The sequence below is a fragment of the Nymphaea colorata genome, chromosome 10 (genome assembly GCF_008831285.2).
Source record: "Nymphaea colorata isolate Beijing-Zhang1983 chromosome 10, ASM883128v2, whole genome shotgun sequence".
In the NCBI taxonomy this organism is placed as follows: Eukaryota; Viridiplantae; Streptophyta; class Magnoliopsida; order Nymphaeales; family Nymphaeaceae; genus Nymphaea; species Nymphaea colorata.
Genome location: NC_045147.1, coordinates 790990 through 804145, shown reverse-complemented (window position 1 = coordinate 804145; position 13156 = coordinate 790990). Strand labels below are relative to the sequence as shown.

Here is a 13156-nt window from a genome sequence, read left to right as displayed (position 1 = left end):
CATACTTCTGTCTTTCTTGCAGAGGCCAATTTGCTCTTCCTAGAGTTGCTAGTTAGGGTGGGATTCTCTTACACAAACACCTCTTTTGATATTCTCAAGCTTGGAGACAGGATCACAGGTATATTCTTCTTCTGGACCTTTCGTCAATGGCTATTGCTTAAAACATTCCAGTATAATTATAGGGTGTTTCGTACCTAACATGTATCTCATAATATATGATCTAAAACATTGTCAGAAATATCATCCTTGGGTTTGGCCTGTGCTTGTGTGCTCGTGTTAGTAGCGAGATTGTCTTATATTTCTTCCCTTTTGGACTTGAAAAGGAAATGTGAGTGAAAATCCCTGTTCATCTGAGCTTGCACTCATTTCGTTGCAGTACTTTTTACTGGATTAATTACAAAAAGCAGTAGGTTTTGAGCTTGAATTCAAAGAGTAAGAGTGCAAAATATGTGCACTGATAGTCGTTTTTATAGATATGATAGGAGAAGACTTCTTCACAATTAAGAATGCATCATCTCCAGTGTTTTACTACTTTTGGAAAAAACAAAAGTTTGCAAACCTGAGTTATTCTTCAAAGAGGGCCCAGGGCATATTCTGCTGTAACATATAATTGTTTATACAAGAGGTGAGCAAACATAATATTTTGAATGTGTTGTTGATACACATGAATGTTCCTTATGTATGATGATCGTTTTTATATTTGAATACATTTTTCTTGATTTCTGATTTTTTTGTTTATTTTTCAGATTTTTAATGATTTTCTCTATTTTTTCTGTTTTTTTAATTAAAAAAGTTAATTTTACGATACACTACTCTACGTTTGTGATACGTGATACGGCGTATAGGTCTTCCCGACCGATATGCGTTATGCTACACCTTTTACAACGTTGATGCAAACTGAAATTGGTAATTGCATGGCATATGTGTTGGGACTTGGGACTTAGCATCATTAGAAAAACCAGTTGAGATCTGCCATACTAGACTTGAAGACTAATAATGTAGCATTTATATGTCATAAACTTTGGTACATCATAGTTTCATGTTCCTTTTTGTTTCTATATTTTTGAACTTTATAATTACAATTTTTTATTGTTTTTTCTATGCCTTTCTTTCCTTTTTCACGCTCTCACGTATTTTTTTCTCAATTTTTTGTTTTTCTATTTCCCATTTTCTCATTTGGCAACCCTAATTCCACCCTAAGATTGGTGGATTTTAGGGAATGGAGAAGACATGCAGCCCCAAAATATGGTTAAACACTAGGCTGTGGTTAAGAATTAGGTAGCATACATGGTGAAGACATACAAAATCGAAGTGTTCCAAGACCTGTCGGCACCAGGCCAGCCACCGGTCTTAACTTGGGATACTTCCACCACCTCTAGATTATTTAAAGTTTCATAGCTCTTTCACAGATGAATGTAATCGCATATATGCAATGCAGTAGTTGTAATGCCTTATTTGAATAAGTTTGATGCGTGCACTTGGATTTTTGTCAAAGTAAAGAATATGTAGCCTACGCTTTATAATTATGACCTGACTTACTTTTCGTACATGCTGCATTTTTAATCATTTAATTTTATTTTCCTTTTCTATTCTTCTTATCCCATTAATCTATAATAACCATGATCATGGTATGTAATTAAGGTTTCTGTGTATTAATGGATGTCATATTAAGTATCATATTCAACTAGACTGCAGCGACGGAAGTCGCAACGTTCAAGAAGATATGGAATTTACTACCAGCAGAATTTTAGAGAGGACATTTTGTGATGATTGACACTCTGAAAGTTAGATTTGTCCCTTTTTTGGGGACTTCACCAACACATGGAATGTTATTAAAATTATGGTTTTGAACTCATCAAATGTGATAGAAAGAGAGAGAGAGAAGGAGAGTGAGTCAAGGAATCCCTTGGAAATTTGTGTAGATGAGCTCACAATTGACACACTTTCTTTATCGAGATTGCACTTGAATATCTAAGCAATCTTGTTTGTACATATCTAACTCCTAACAGCTTTCCTCATATTAAGTTGGCCACCATATCATTCCAGTCATGGTGTGTATAGGATTTTGAAAAATTCTTGTCAAGCCAAATAACCAACATAGCAGCCTAGTGTTTAACCATATTTTTTCATAACAAAAAATGACGATTGTAGTTTTGAGTGCATGTTGTACATAATTTTGTTTTTTCATGTCATTTCCCATTTCTGCAAATATTTCATCATTCGATCTTCCTCCTTGTTCTTTATCATCTATTACAATACATGAAGAGTTATGTTTAGCTTCGACTTGTTATATTATTGTTGTATATTTGTTTATCCACACAACAAGTCAATTGTTTAAACTTATTTCATGTAACTAAATTGCTTGATCTTCTTGTACTTCTATTTGTTAAAATTAAATGAGTAGCCACCATGACAAACTACAGTGGGATGAAGATCAAGTGCAATTTTTATTTGACATGATGTTAGAGCAAGCTAAGATTCCTAGAATGCGGACATCAGGTGGGCTAAAAGAAACAACTATGAAGTTGGTTGAGCAAAAAAGTGATGGAAGCATATGGACCAATGTTCACATTAGTGAAAATTCAAAACAAGCTGAAAAGAGCAAAACCTGACTTACAAGTGATGAAAGAGATGCTTACTACTTCAGGATTTGGGTGGGACCCAAATAAAAAAATTGTACAAGCAGATGATAACGTGTGAAAAGAGTATATACAAAAGTACCCGAATAGAAAAAAATATAAATAGTCAGCAACATGGAAGTATTATGAGCATGCAATGAAAATTTGGAGATCTTCCATTGCATTGGGTGACAATAGGAGTTGTGTAGATAGTAGGGAACTAGATGATGTACAAATAAATGTGGATGAACAAGATGAAAATGATTTTCAGTTACCTACTTCACCAATGGATAGCAATGCTCAAACTCAGGGAGAAACCTCTACCAGCACGATGCAAAACAAAAGAGTGACAACCTCTACAACCATGAATATTGTTACTTTTGAAACCATTGGTGACACATACGACAACTTGTGGAAAGCTAACTTGCAGCTGTTTCGCAAAAGAGTGGAGTAATTTTAAGAGATATGTATGCAAAAGAGGAATTAGATAAACATTTGGGTGGGGCCCAGATAAAAAAATTATACAAGCAAATGATAATGTGTAGAAATTTATAAAAAATAAAAATTATAAATAATGATGAAATACTGAACAAACACAAATACATGGTAGCAATAATTTATATCACTTATAATTTCACTTATTTCACTATAATTATATCAGCAGAAGGAAATTGTTCAGCATTTGGATTGTGGTTGATTATAAAATTATGAAGAACACCTGCTGCTTGTATAATTTTAACTTGAGTGGATATTGGATATGACACATGATTCTTCAAAATCGGAAACCTTGCCTTAAAGCAAACCAAACACTCTCTCCACAGTAGTGCGCAAAGATGAATGTCTGTAATTGTAAAATTCTTCTTTTGTCTCAATTTGCCTATATCTAAACACATTAAACTTTGATAGATGATCCCCACATGTTTTATATGGAGTTAATAGTCCGACAATATTTGGGTATCCTGCATTGGCAAGATAATATTTATCTATTTCCCCTTTTGCATGCATATCTCTTAAAATTGCTCCACTCTTCTGCAAAACAACTGTAGGTTGGGTTTCCACAAGTTGTCGTATGTAGTCACCAACGGTTCAAAAGTATCATCATTCATGGTTGTGGAGGTTCTCGTTCTTTTGTTTCCCATCGTGCTGTTAGAGGTTTCTCCCTGAGTATGAGCATTGCTATCCATTGGTGAAGTAGGTAGCTGAAAATCATTATCATCTTGTTCATCCACATTTATTTGTACATCATCCAGTGCCCTACTATCTAGGCGTACTCCTATTGTCACCCAATGCAGTGGAAGATCCACAAATTTTCATTGCATGCTCATAATACTTCTATGTTGCTGGCAATTTATATTTTTTTTATTTGAGTACTTTTGTATATACTCTTTCCACACATTATCATTTGCTTGTATAATTTTTTTTATTTGGGTCCCACCTAAATCCTGAAGAAGTAAGCATCTCTTTCATCACTTGTAAGTCAGGTTTTGCTCTTTCAGCTTGTTTCGAATTTTCACTAATGTAAACATTGGTCCATATGCTTCCATCATTTTTTGCTCAACCAACTTCATAGCTGTTTCTTTTAGCTCACATGATGTCCGTATTTTAGGAATCTTAGCTTGCTCTAACATCATGTCAAATAAAAACTGCACTTGATCTTCACCCCACTGTAGTTTGTCATGGTGGCTACTCATCTAATTTTAACAAATAGAAGTACAAGAAGATTAAGAAATTTAGTTACATGAAATAAGTTTAAACAATTGACTTGTTGTGTGGATAAACAAATATACAACAATAATATAACAAGTCAAAGCTAAACATAACTCTTCATGTATTGCAATAAATGACAAAGAACAAGGAGGAAGATCGAATGATGAAATATTTGCAGAAATGGGAAATAACATGAAAAAACAAAATTATGTACAACATTCACTCAAAACTATAATCGTCATTTTTTGTTATGGAAAAATATGGTTAATCACTAGGCTGCAGTTAAGAATTAGGTAGCATGGAAAAGCTATCATGATCGGTAGACCTACTTTTGGCTTGACAAGAATTTTTCAAAATCCTATACACACCATGACTGGAATGATATGGTGGCTAACTTAAAATGAGGAAAGCTGTCAGGAGTTAGATATGCACAAACAAGATTGCTTAGATATCTCATCTCTGCACAAATTTCCAAGGGATTCATTGACTCGCTCTCATTCTCTCTCTCTTTCTTTCTACTCATATTTGATGAGTTTGAAGCTTTAATTATAATAACTTCCATGTGCTGGTGAAGTCCCCAAAAAGGGACAAATCTAACTTCCAGAGTGCCGATAGTCACAAAATGTCATCTCCAAAATTCTGCTGGCAGTAAATTCCGTAGCTTCTTGATCGCTGTGACTTCCGTCGCTGCAGTCTAGTTGAATATGGTCGTCAATATGATATCCACTAATACACATAAAATTAACCTTAATTACGTACCAAGATCATGGTTACTACAGAAGATTAATGGAAGAAGAAGAATAGAAAAGGAAAATAAAATTAAATGATTAAGAATGTAGCCTCTTGATCGCTGTGACTTCCGTCGCTGCAGTCTAGTTGAATATGGTCGTCATACACAGAAAATTAACCTTAATTACGTACCAAGATCATGGTTACTACAGAAGATTAATGGAAGAAGAAGAATAGAAAAGGAAAATAAAATTAAATGATTAAGAATGTAGCCTGCATGATTGTTGCGCAAACAAAGTAAGTCAGGTCATAATTATAAAGCGTAGGCTACATATTCTTTACCTTGACAAAAATCCAAGTGCACGCAACAAACTTATTCAAATTAAGAAGGCATTACTAACGAACAAGACTTTAATTCTTGATGGAGAACTGACTTGGCCTACCTATTTTGTGAACCATTTCCACATAACTCATGGCTTCCCTTGGATTTCCCATTAGATGAGCTCAAGGATTTTGACAGGAATTCCTCAGAAAGGTATGACAATATTTTGAAAAAAATTTGTGATTGTGCAATTGATGCTTTTACTTGGCCCTTATCAACTTTTGTGGATATGCATCTAGCTCATGATTATGATGATCAGGAAAAGTTGTTCTTTTGTGATAATGAATAACTTCTCCTCCAAAGAGTTCCTTGGCTGTTCGTGAGGTTGGACAGCTATTTTGTTCCATCTCTGTATCTCATGCCAAATTTTGAAGACTTGGTAAATTGTTTCCTGAGAAAGATTTAGTCTTTCATCACTTGGGTCAATATCTTTTCCACCCTACAAATATTGTGTAAGGGATGATTACAAGGTTCTATGATGCTTATTTAGCCCACACAGAAGAGGAGATTGGTATCCAAATATGGATGTTTGATACTGAAAAGGCGCCATTCCAACATGTACTAGATCAGGTCCTTGCATGTGCAAAGAATATGGAAATTCTACCTCAAGTATCAGTGAGTGAACCATTCACTTCTGTGCATAAACTGAAGGGAAGGCGAAAGTCTGTTTTTGATTACTTATCTTAGTGGAGGGTATTTTGAGTGGATTAGAAACATGTATTGGGAACATCCAACCATGAATGGGGAAGTTGTAAGTGTATGACAACCAAGCCATTAAGAGTACCAGCAGACAGAGCAGCAAATGCATAACATGAAGGCATTGGCAGAAATATTACCTTTTGAGCTTAAATGACGTACTGGTCACAAGTGCATGGTCAGCTTTTGGGTATGTAGCCTTGGATTCTTTTCAAGCCTGAGAATCATACTGCACCAGATCATCCTTGTTGCCGAGCTATGTCCATCGAACCTTGTGTCGACGGGCTGAGGAATCCACACCTCACCGGTTTTGGTAGTTTAATGAGGTGTGTCATGTTTTTCTCGCCACATCGATGAGCCCAGTCCCAACTTTATGTGCTCAGTTGCTAGAGACTTGTTATTTGGCCTGCCGCAGGTTCGGCAACCTAGGAAAATGGAGATTTCTTCAGAGAGTCTGGCTGCCCAAATTTTGGAGGACTATTTGGACAGTTAGAAATGACATTCTCTTAAGGGCAATGGCTGAGTGGATATATACAAACAAATGTTTGAGAGACCTTATATATATAAATATGCAAAAATCTGTGGTAAAACAATGTACAGGATTTTTGTTGGACTGTGTGGGCAAATTGCCCACATGTGCTCTGCCCAGGAATGCCATTCTACACCATTCCACCATTGTGTCCATGATCTGCTCGGAGCTTTACTTCAGCTGCCATACTGATCTAATGATCTAAGGTTGTTTCATTTAATCATGTACTCTCTCTCTCTCTCTCTCTCTCTCTCTTGCGTGCGCTTGTGCTGCAATACACACACTTTATGGTAAGAAGAATCTGCAATGCACCTCCTTGGGTCCAAATTTTGATTAAGAAAAAAATGGTTCAACAAAACCATCGCCACTCTTAACTTTCTGCCGTTTTCCTCCTAAAAACTTGGTGAGCATCGGTACATCTGATTGACTCTTATAAGAGGTACTTCAATATCTAGCATGTTGAACTTGTGGAGGATCGCTTCCCTGGAGTGGAACTATGGAAACTCGTAATTTCCTTCGTTTCCTTACTTGTTTTCAGAAATAACGCTGTAACTTACATGGCGTACACATCCTGGTTGCTTTTGAATGTCATATAAATAAATATATATGTATATATAATTCTTACAAAATGAATAACAAGTGTGTCAAATCCTGGTTGCTTTTGAATGCCATATAAATAAAATAAATAAATATATGTAAATAACAAGTGTGTCTTTGTTTATAACCAACAACCTATTTTTCCTTGGACATTCTGTTCCAACATTTATCGTTGATTGTAGAAGGCCACCTCAAATTCATGAGTATAATATTGAAGAATGGAGCAGGAACACCGTGTTTACTTCGCTTCTTTAGTTCTGTAAGGTTTATTATATTTGTTTTTTTTCACATTTTTCTGACCAACTGAAGGGAATCATGTTTTCAACAGTTCTAGAAATGAAAGGGAAACGGAGATAAGCTTGAACCCTTCCGTAGAATAAGAAGTAAATCTCAAATCTGGATATCATTATGAAAAGTTATAGCAGGATCGTCATGGGCATGGTAAAAAATTTCAGGAGAATGCCAACTAAACTCGTGACCATGATATTTGTCTCTTTTGCTTTTCCAGGATTTATGAATACCAATTTAAGTAGGAAACTTATCATCAGTCCCTATCATTTTACTCGAGTGATAGATTTTTCTGAACTTATATTTGTTTTTCAAGGGAGCCCTTTTATACACCAATAAATTCCATCTTAGAAAAGGCGCTTCTACATATTTGAAAATTACAAAGAAAATAATAAGTTTTGAGGCTTATTTTACAGTTCTCTCTCTGGTTACCACTCATAGATGTTTGTATATATGTACCTATTTGCTTTTTACCTTTTTCACTTTTTGGTGAATAACACTGACAGAAAGAGATTCAATTATCTAGAAGGTACAGGTATGAGCATGGAAGTTACATTCACTATTTTTTCAAAATTCACTAAACAATATAAAAATAATAGTTACATTTATGATAGTTGATGACCATAAGGGCTATGGTATAACAACTATTTCGTGATTTTTATATGGAAGGATTTTTCATGAAATTGTTGGTCTCGGCCATTTGAAGCGAGCGTGAAATAAATCACGATATCCAAGAGCCTGGCCTAAAAAAAGAATCCAAAACCAGCAGCAAACCCAAATTATACTCGAGAGGTCAAATGGGCATGCTCTTCGAAATTAAATTTTTTCAGAAAGTAAACCAATCATATACAACATGAAAAAGAAGCAGAGGTTGTTTGTTCAATCGAGACGTGGTTTTGCTTAACGTGTGGATCTTATCGTGTGCCGTCTTTTACTCATTAGAACGTAAAGAGACAAAGCGACATAGCACAACTGGAACATGAATAAGAAGAAATCCTACAGACAATCAAGTCCCCATGATATGCTGCGGAATTTAGAAGGTAAATTCTGTTTGGTTTTAGTCTTTTTATGTATTCCGTAACAGATGAAACTTTTTAACATTTCATTTTCTAAAGAATTTTTTTGTCAGTTCTTTGGTCGGTTATGGTTGTGGTCGCCTGAGCATTCTCATGGGATGAGTAGGAAGAAAATATCACTGCTCCAGCGAGATTCATCGTTAGGTGTCAATGTACTTCATTTTGATATAACATTTTATCCCATATGGCAGAACAAGTGCATAATGTTTAGGGGAATCGAACTGGGAATGCATCTTATTAAACCCACCAGTTATATAGAACGCTTCCTGGAGCATCTGGTTTTAATACACTTGTATATACATATTCACAAGAGAAATGGAAGTGGTTTTAATAACTTTTTCATGAAAAGTATGAAAAAATACGAGAGAAGTAGTATAATTTTGGTTGTTTATTTCAAATATTATTTGAAGAATGAAAAGTCATTAGTTCAAGTATATCCGCACTAAATCTAAGTAGTGGTTAGATTTAGCTGATCTCAATGACCCGCTTTACCTTTTGAGGGCGCTTTGCATGTTACACGTTAGGATGGGGAGGTATATTCCCATCGTTTATTAAAAAAAAAGGTATCTTACAGGTTAAACATTTTCCAGATACCATTTTTGCCCTTATGAGGGAGGAATCTTTCATATAACAAACAGGGGTATTTTGGTTATTTTTTGTCTATGACATTTGGTAATATAACCAGAACGGCTTCAAGTAATATCGTTTTCTTTATATATATTTTTTCGTTCAATTTTTCAAACAAATATACATTTTAATATTGTATTTTGCCTTAAAAAACCAAGCTTTATAACATATAGTAGGAAAATAAGGATTTCTCAAAGGTAATCAATTGAATAATGTTAAAGATAATCTGTTCTTATTGCCCTTAATACTGAAAACAAGACAATAATTTATTGTGATCCTGTCTCTCTTGGGGTTTAGCGTTTTAGTTGAAATAGATAAAATAATTTTATAAAGTGGGATTGATCTTAGGCAAGTCAATTTCATTATCCATCCATCAACGCGAAGCTAAACAGTTGTAAGTGCAATAAATATCCCAACCGAAAATTAGAGAAGCCATTATCTTATGCAATCTCTTCAAGGCAAGCTATAACACCAAGCTGAAGGGAAAAAATAAAGGAAAATGAAATGTTTTAAAAATAAAGAGAAAATAAAATATTTTAATCACATAATGGTATTATATGAGCATATGTTTTTCTAACTTTTTAAGTATCTATAAATTTCAGAATCTCAAATCTATAGATTTAAGATTGGAACCCCTCCCACTCCCCCCTCCTCCAAGCCGACGTTAAATTCATGATTTTTAACATGCAGTATATATTTAAAATCCATGTTACTGGTTAAACTGATGATTTTCCGTTGGTTGGATTTGCAACACTATTTAGTAGTCATCATTCTTTTTTAGAATTGTGGATTTTGTTATTGACCTCGTAGGGCATTGGTGGAAAGGTTTGTATTTTTGCTTGCTTTGTTGATTTGACTTTTTTTTTTCGTGTCAAATTTTATATCTTGTAGTTAGTAAACATATGGTTCAACTTAGTAAATATAGGTTCGGTTCTTCATTTTCTGGGGGAGTCTCTATTCCTAGTATTTTTTTTGCTTGAATTATTGATTTATTAATTTTAAGGAAGGAGCGATTAGACCAGTGGGGATAAAGTAGAATAGAATATTTGTTTTATTTTTGAATTTGATGGTGCAATTGAGTATTTGGTTTTAAAAAACATGTGTGACTAGGATTCATATGTATATATATGGAATATGTATATTTGTCTGTAAGTGTAGTATGCATTTTTATATATTTTTTACTTTCATTTTTTCAGTTTTCCTGCTCAATTGGCTAACTCAATTGACTCCTTTTGGAACCATTGGTCCTAGTCCAACAGCTAGTTCGCTTCTATCTTTTGATTTTTTTTCTTTGTTTATTCCCTAATTCTTTGATTGTGTATATACAGGTCTTGTGTTCACCATTGTTAGGAAGTTGTTTTTCACTATTTCTGAAGTGGTTCAAGAATATTTTTCATTCTCTATTTTTTGGTGAGTTTGCCTTGGGTGCCTTTCATTGAGTTGTGTTGTGGGTTTATATCTGTGACTGTTGTCCGTCACATTTTCTTGATCTTAGAGCTTTGGTTTGGGCTTTGATTTGCTGATTGTGAGTACAATAACACAACCCTTTTTATTGGTTCATAAATGTGGTGTTCACCAACTGTTTGGTCAAGTTACCGAATGGTTTGCTTGGGGGAAGAGATGTGCTTAACCCAATTGTTTTTGAAAATTTTAAGTAGTTGAGGACCTGACGTTTGTGGGAGCTCGTCACCTTTAAACAATCCTTTTGTGTATCAAGTTTATTATTTTACCTAATAAATCCACCTGGTTTCATAAACATTCTTCTCTTGAGGCATACGAGAGTTCTTACTTCTAGTTGATATACCATTTGATGTCAATAACTTCTATGAAAGAGGAAAATTTTTATTTTGTCTAAAAACATTTTAAAAGTGTCTTCTCAAACAAAGATCATTGATATAAGTAGCCAAGAAAAATTCTAAGAAGCAGAAGAAGTCAATACTAGGAAAGACTATTGACTTAAGTGATCAAGCGTCGGCAATGATTTAGTAGGAAGATATCCTAAGAGAGAAGTCATAACACTGTATACAATCTTGGCAAGTAGCATAATAAGAGTTCGGAGATGGGCTTGGGGTTTGTGTAGTTGTTTCTCTGGGTTAGAAATCAAGAGTATTAAATAGATATATAAGTGATTTATATCTATCCCGGAAATATGTTGACGTATGAACTTTTGGCATGTTGAAAACCTACATGGTAAAATGGGTGTGATATATGACAAAACTACATATAATCACCAATTTGGTGAAACTTCTTAGTAGCTTTTGGGGTGGTGAAGTATTCCCTCCAAGGTGAAGATCAACCTGTGAAAAAAATAAATGCAAGAAAAAAAAAAGGCCTACTGCAAAAGAAAAAGAAAAAAGCAAGAAAAACAAAAAATGTGTCTATCAAAATATGAATGGCATGAAGGCTAGAAATTGAATGTGACAATCTTTCATGTGCAATTCTTAGGTCAATATTTTCTCCTATTTTTTATTTTCTAAGACGTGATGATTTTTTTATATTCATGTTTTGGAAATTTAGAGACACCCCTTCTAGAGATTCAACAACATTGACGCGAAATGAGTCCTGATGCTTATATGGCACTGAAGGCAAAAGAAGGGCATATCATTTGCACAGTATGGACATTCAAACTTATGTTTAAATTGATGATTTATGAAGCTGTTGCTGAGTAAAAACTTGACATCTCTTGTTATGTTTCTTGGCTTTTCGGACATATGAGGAACTCCCAGCCCCTCTTTGGCGTTGAAAGATGTCTTTTATATTACCAAACTGTTGCCCCTCAAACATATCCACTCATGCTAAGTGTAATGAATTTTCCATCAGGACTAACCCATAGAACTGTGCTTTGTATTATTGTTATCATATATTCGATGATTTTGCAGAAAGCCACCATACAAGATGAGTTTATGTTGGGCATTGTTTGGAGAAATAGAAGTGCTTAACCCAATCGTTTTTTAATATTCTAATCAGTTAAGAATTTGACGTTTATGGGAACTCGTCACCCTTAATTAGTTGAGAGTTCATACTTCTAGTTGATAAACCAAATACATTCAGTCTGTTGATGTTTTTGAATGAAGGTAAAAGAAAATACCAGATGAAGAAAATGAGAGTGCAAGTGACGAAGAAACATAAGAGGAGCATCAATTTATATCCTATATAGATTATTCAAATGACTATCTTTTGTCTACTCCTAGTTGTGATGAGCACGAAAATGATGTGACCATCTAACTTGTGTCGCATTGATATTTGTGTCAAAAAGATAATTGTACTTGAAAATTTGAACCTTTTCTTCTGGTTATTTCTTCTTATCTTTTTTTTTTGTATATGTTTTAGAAACATTTGAATTGTTGTCCATTAGTTTATCAGTTTAGTTGTTCATTTGTGAATATTAAATTATATATTATGCAATAGTACTTTATCATTTTATATTGATTTTCTATATAATATGTGAAAGGTTAGAAGATATTGTTGGAGCAGATATTGAGTTCACCATAGATTTTTTGTGCATACAAGGCACTGCTTCTACCCTATATCTGTTGAAGTTATTTTTAATCTAATTTTGTGGATATGTATGATTATGTTTGTTTTATAAACTATGCTTAAGAAGTGCTGTTTAGGAGAGATTGATTTGGGATTATGCCCAATATTTCTATTTTATACATAGAATATATTGTTTAGGATATATCGATTTGAAGATTTCCCCACGTTGGTTCTTTACTTCCATGATATTTTTCTAGCTATTTCTATTTTTTTTTTTGATATTATTTTTGTGGATTTGTCTTGAAACTTATGCTTTGTTGTGCATTGCTTGGCTATATGTCGTTTCATAGGATTAGTGTACTGCTTCGCCTCATTGCACTTAACAGCATTATTCATAACGTGTCGACAACCAGCTAAGATGATGCGTATT

The 13156-nt window shown here is 34.2% G+C and overlaps 1 protein-coding gene across 5 annotated transcripts in view; it reads left to right on the top strand.

Annotated features, from left to right (window-relative positions):
• LOC116262382 (serine carboxypeptidase-like 35) overlaps positions 1-11989 on the top strand; it is a 32875-nt gene extending 20886 nt beyond the window's left edge. Inside the window, exons 5-7 of one of the 5 annotated variants that reach the window (XM_050080027.1) lie at positions 23-118; positions 5553-5589; positions 5676-6884. In XM_050080027.1, the coding sequence (XP_049935984.1) occupies positions 23-118; positions 5553-5589; positions 5676-5682 (140 nt within the window). In that variant the 3' untranslated portion in view covers positions 5683-6884. Of the gene's footprint in view, positions 1-22; positions 6885-8488; positions 8587-11766 lie in introns of those variants that run through there. The other 4 variants (XR_007574431.1, XR_004174452.2, XM_050080028.1 and 1 more) reach the window with 4 other exon arrangements.
• The last annotated feature ends 1167 nt before the right edge of the window (positions 11990-13156 follow it).